The sequence below is a fragment of the Microtus oregoni genome, unplaced genomic scaffold, assembly GCF_018167655.1.
Source record: "Microtus oregoni isolate MIOR12 unplaced genomic scaffold, Mior012 000370F_ref0000337, whole genome shotgun sequence".
In the NCBI taxonomy this organism is placed as follows: Eukaryota; Metazoa; Chordata; class Mammalia; order Rodentia; family Cricetidae; genus Microtus; species Microtus oregoni.
The window spans coordinates 26,115-32,114 of NW_024544999.1; the positions used below are offsets into that span (position 1 = coordinate 26,115).

Below are 6,000 nucleotides of genomic sequence, written 5' to 3' on the forward strand. Positions count from 1 at the left end.
TTTACTGTGATTGTCTAGTATGTGAAAGGTCCAAGGGTAAGTTCCCAATACCACCAAAAATACCAACCTAAAAAGGAAAGCACTGGGGCTTGAGAGAAGCCTCAGTATTTAAGAGCACCAACTGCCATGCAAGAGGATTCAATCGCCAGCAGGGGCCAACATCCATTTGTAACTACAGTTCCATGGGATCCTACCCTCTCTTGGGGCTGGAGAGATGATGGTTCAGGGGTTAAGAGCACTGCTCTTCCAGAGGACCAGGGTTCAAGTCCCACTACCGACATGGCAGTTCGCAACTATCTGTAGTTCTAGTTCCAAGGGATCTGACACCCTCATACAGACATGTAGGCAGATAAAACACTAATGCACATAAAATAAAAAGAAATTATTAAAAAAAAAAAATCCTGGGCTGGAGAGATGGCTCAGTGGTTAAGAGCATTGCCTGCTCTTCCAGAGGTCCTGAGTTCAATTCCCAGCAACCACATGGTGGCTCACAACCATCTGTAAAGGGGTCTGGTGCCGTCTTCCGGCCTGCAGGCATACACACAGACAGAATATTGTATACATAATAAATAAATAAAAAATATTAAAAAAAAAAAAAAAAAAATCCTACCCCCTCTTCTGGCCTCAATGAGCACTTCAGCACGCATGCTGCAAAGACAAACAAGCAGGCAAAACACTCATATACATAAAATAATAAAATTCTGAAGGCTAAAGAGATGGCTTATAGGTTAAGAGCACTTCTTAAGTTTTGAAGACGACACAGGTTAGGTTCCCAGCACCTACACGTAGGCTCACAACCACCTAAACTCCAGTCCCAAGGAATCTAACACCCTCTTCTAAACACTGTGAGCATCAGGGCCCAAGTGATGTGCATACATACATATAAGAAAAATGTTCATACATATCAAACAAACAAACAAACTAATATAAAATCTTTCCAAAAAAACTGAAAAAGCAAGCACTAGAGGACTGGAGAGATAACTCAGTGGTTAACAGCACTGGTTGCTCTTTCAGGATTCAGGTTCAATTCCCAGTACCTACATAACAGCTCACAACTATGACCCCAGTTCCAGGGGATCCAACACTATTTAACAGACATACATCTAGCCAAAGGCCAAAGAATATAAAATACCCATAAATAAATCCTTTTTCAAAAGGGGCAAGCACTATAAGCAAAAATGCCCAGAATACTTCTTTTTTTCTACTTAAAATAATCCTTTTCTTAAAATTTTAGATACTAATCCCAGTTCGTTCTCCTTCCCCTCCTCCCACTTCCCCTTACCTTCCCTCCACCCCATTCCCCATCCACTCAGAGAGGGTGAAGCCTCCCATGGGGAAGTCAACAAAGTCTGTCATATCATCTTGAGGCAGAACCAAGGCCCTCCCCACTGTGTCTAGACTGAGCAAGGCATCCCTCCATAGGGAATAGGCTCCAAAAAGCCATTTCATGCACCAGGGATAAATAATGGTTCCACTGTCAGTGGCCAGAATGTTCCTGTATCAAAAGTTGATGACCCTGTTCGTATCACTGATTATAAGCCAACACTGTTTGTTTGGTATAATTCTCAGGAAATTATCTGTTTAATTATTAGCTGGCAGCTTCTCTCTTTTACTGGACTCTTAATTTCCCATAAGGATAATCAAAACGATCATTTTGTCAACTGTACCAGCATAGGACTCAACTTATATGATATAAATAGTATTTGAAAAATAAACAGCAGGGGCCCAATTAGCATACACAAAGAGAACTAAAATGAGTAAGAAACCAAAACTTAATCCCAGCACTCAAGGAATGTGATAACTAGTTTTATATCAACCTGACATGGGCTAGAGCCATATGGGAAAAGGAAACCTCAATTGAGAAAATGCCTCACTGGCACTGTAGGTAAGCCTGTGGTGCATTTTCTTGATTGATCATCAGTGTGGGAGGGACCAGCTCACTGAGCATGGTGCCATCTCTGGGAGGATGGTCCTGGGTGATGAGAGAAAGTTGACTAAGAAGTTAGTAAGAACACTGCTCCATGGTTTCTGGTTGTTCCTGTCTCAGGTGTTTGCCATGAATTCCTCAGTGACAAACATTTGTTACTTGAAAATGTAAAATGAAATACCCACACATCCCCACAGTGTTTAATCGCAGTACTAAAAACTCTAATAAAAGAAGAAGACAGATGCTAACAGATCTCTGTGAGTTAGAGGTCAGCCTAGACTACATAACATGTTGAGCATGGTGGTATACGCCTTTAATCCCAGCACTCAGGAGGAAGAGGCAGGTGGATCTCTCTGAGTTTGAGGCTAGATTGGTCTACAAAACAAGAACAGACAGGGCTATTTCACACAGAAGCCCTCTCTAGAAAAACCAAAAAGAAAGAAAGCAAAACTCTACAATGCAAGTAGAGTAACAGAAAAAACAACTCCAGTGCTGGCGAGCAGCTCTGCCATTAGGAGGACTTGCTGCTCTAACAGAGAACTTGAGTCTGACTCCCAGCACCACATGGTAGCTTACATGTGGTTAGTCATGAATCCAGGTCCCAAGGATCCAGTGCCCTCTTCTGGCCTCCATAGGTACTGGGAATAAACATGGTACAAAACACATAAGAGGAAAATAAAAATAAACCCTATAAAAAAATAAAAAAATAAATAAAAACAAGCAAACAAAAAACCCTGTAGGGGCGGGCTGGGCTGCAGAGATGACTGCTCTTCAAGAGAATATAGGTTTAATTCCCAGCACCCACATCGGTTAACCACTGTCTCTTAACACCAGATCCAGGAATTCCAACCCCTTGCATACATACATTTTGGGGGTTGGAAGTGGGTGGGGACATATTTGTTGTTCTTTGGGACAGTGTAATTCTGCAACAGAAGCAAGATAGTCACTAGTTTGAAGTCAAACTGGTCTACACAGCAAGTTCCAGACCAAGAATACATAACATCCTAGTCTTTTCAAAATATAAAAATAGGCATCTGCAGAGATGGCTAAACCATAAAGAGCACTTACAGCTCTTCTAGTACCAGAGTTTGAGCCCCAGAACCTACGGCTCACAAATGCCTGTAACTCCGGCTCAAGGATACAACGCCGCTGACCTTGAGTACTTGCCCTCACTTACACATACATAACTACAAATTATAAAAATAAGTAAGTAAATCAAATTTTAGACTTTGGCTTTAAGGAAAAATATCTGAGATAAACCAAGTGTGGTAGTTTGAATGTAATTGGCCCCCATAAGCTCAGAGGGAGTTTAGGAGGTGTGGCCTTGTCACTGTAAGGATGGGCTTTGCGGTCTCCTATGCTCAGGTTACACCTAGTTCAGTTCAATTCCTGTTGCCTTCAGATAAAGATGTATAACTCTCAGTTCCTTCTCCAGCACCATGTCTGCCTGCATGTTGCCATGTCCCGCCATGATGATAATGAACTAAACCTCTGAAACTCTAAGCCACCCAATTAAATGTTTTCCTTTATAAAAAATACCATGGTCATGAAGTCTCTTCACAGAAATAGAGACCCTGAGACACCAAGTAAGAAAAACAAATTGCAATAATCAAAGAAAAATATTCCAAATCAAGATTCTGTCACACTTGTTGAGGCAGAGTCTCATGTACCCCAATATTGGCCTCAAGCTCACTGTGCAGACAAGGAAAAGATAGAAATCCTTAGTCTCCTGCTTCCAATCCCCTAAAAGTCAGCAATTCTCAACCTATGGTTTATGACCCCTTTTGGGGTTGAATGACCCCTTTCACCGTCCCGGGCTAGATCATAACACCACATAAACTAGGTGGCACACACCTATATAATGCTCATGGAAGACAGAGGAAGATCAGATGATCAGTTCAAAGTCACCCTCGGATACATGAAATCCCATCTCCAACAAGTAAGAAGAGTGTAAAGGGGCTGGGAATATATTTTAATTGGTAAAGCTAAATTGCCATTTCCATTTTCCATTCTATACATACAGAATAGCTGAGAACTTTTATTTAAAACATAGTCTCAGGGCTGGATGAAGATGGCTCAGCAGATAAAGAGCACTGACTGCTCTTTCAAAGGTCCTGAGTTTAATTCCCAGCAACCACATGGTGGCTCAAATGAGATCTGATGACTTTTCTGTATACAGAATGCTGTATACATAGTAACAAAAAGAACAACAACAAACCATAGTCTCATTATATAGTTGTCCTCAAATTCATGATTCCTGCCTCAATCTTTAAAACCATGAGATTAACAGGCAAGTACCAAACATGCCTAGTGTAACAACTTTTAAATCTCAGAGTGCATAAACTAAAAAAAAAAAAAAAAACTAAAGAGGAAATTTGTTAACAATTCATAACAATGAATTATTTATTGCTAAAGTAACAAAACTCCTGAATTACACTGAAAGCAACTGCAAACCTATGATTACACATTGCATTTTATCACAAATTGTCAGCTATAAATGATTACCTTTCATTTTTGAGTGTGTATTAATCAATGGATCAGCACAAATCCTGCAGGGCCACCATGGGCGTCTCTTGAATTTTGCCCAAATGAGATCTCCAACTTCATATTTCAGTGGTGTAGACCTTTTCTTCGGTTGACACTTTAGACAGACAAAACATGGGGAATCAGTAAGAATACCATCCAACTAGAACTCTGAAAAGCCAATGCCTAAAAAATACAAAAGGAAAACGCAGCCAGGCCTAGCAAGATGGCTCCATGGCACCTGCCACAAAGTCAGACAACTTTAATTTGATCCCTGGAACTCAATGCAAAGAACAAACCCTCATAATATTACCCTCTCCAAATTAGCTATGTGGCACACAGCACCCACTCACATCCACAATAAATATTTCTAATGTTGATAGATTAAAAATCCAACACAAATTAGCCTGACTTAATTGTTCACAGTATAGTCTTTTAGAGTAATTTTCAATTAATATTTTACATTCTCATTACTATTCATAACAAAAAAAGATCCTAAAAGTACACAGAATATGGTGGTAAAAGTCTTTTAACTCTAGTATTTGGGAGGCAGAGGCAAGCATAGATCTCTGGAAGTTCAAGGTCAGCCTGGTCCACATAGTTCCAGATAGCTAGGACTACATAGTGAGATCCAGTCTCAAACAAAACAAAATCAAATCCTAGAAGTATAGGTCATAGCCATACTACTATACTCATGCCAATGCACCCAACCCTAAATTATCCCCATGATATACAAGGAAGATATACTAAATACTACACAGTACAACTCAGAACAACATTCAAATAGAATATAGTATAAATATAAATGAAGCTCTTAGGAACCGTTTACCGCAGAAGCCCAGGCCATATCCTTTCTCCAAAAATAACATGCTTGATTGACCTGGTATCTAACTGACCCATCCCAGCTCCCTGGTCCACGTTTCTAAACAGCACAAACTTCCTGCCTTCAGAGGAAATATTTTTTCCACAGGTCTGTGCTTTTATAATCTAGGAAAATACAAATATATATATTTTATTAAATTAAAATTTACATTTATGTATATATAAAAATGTATACATCTTGTATAATACAAAAACACACCAAGTATTTTGCAGAGGCCAAAGTACCTAGGCTACAAGGACTAAGAGCAACCTCCTCTGCCTCGGCTTAAGTCAAGAAGACACAAAACAAAACAGTATCACTTTGCCCTAAGGGCCATGTCTTTCAAAATGCGCTTAGAGAGCTCAACTGTCAGACTGCATTTTACTTCCTCCATGCCTGAAACTACCCCACATGGCGCTCCAGTGGTCAAGAAAGGACTCAATGAAATAATTCAAGTGGGGAATAATGCCCCTACTCAAAAGATACCAAAGGATGTGGCTCAGTCCAATACGTAAATTATCTCTAAACCTTAAGATTGCTTTCACATGGGGCTGGAACGGAAGCTCAATTAGGAGCATGCATACTCTTCCAGGACGGTGGTTTCATTGCCAACATACAGGGTAGCTTACAATCATCTGTAATTCTAGCTCCAGGGGCTTCAATGCTCTCTTCTGGTCCATGCTACCAC

General features: G+C 40.2%; 1 protein-coding gene across 1 annotated transcript in view; it reads right to left on the reverse strand.

Moving 5' to 3' along the window:
- The window catches only part of LOC121445718 (histone-lysine N-methyltransferase, H3 lysine-36 specific-like), a gene marked incomplete at its 3' end in the record, with an annotated part of 29,585 nt that extends 23,879 nt beyond the window's left edge, over window positions 1–5,706 (reverse strand). The window contains exons 1-2 of the mRNA XM_041647864.1: window positions 5,638–5,706; window positions 4,433–4,568 (exon numbers count right to left, since the gene is read on the reverse strand). Coding sequence (XP_041503798.1) covers window positions 4,433–4,568; window positions 5,638–5,706 — 205 coding nt within the window. The remainder of the gene's footprint in view (window positions 1–4,432; window positions 4,569–5,637) is intronic.
- Window positions 5,707–6,000: the final 294 nt, after the last annotated feature.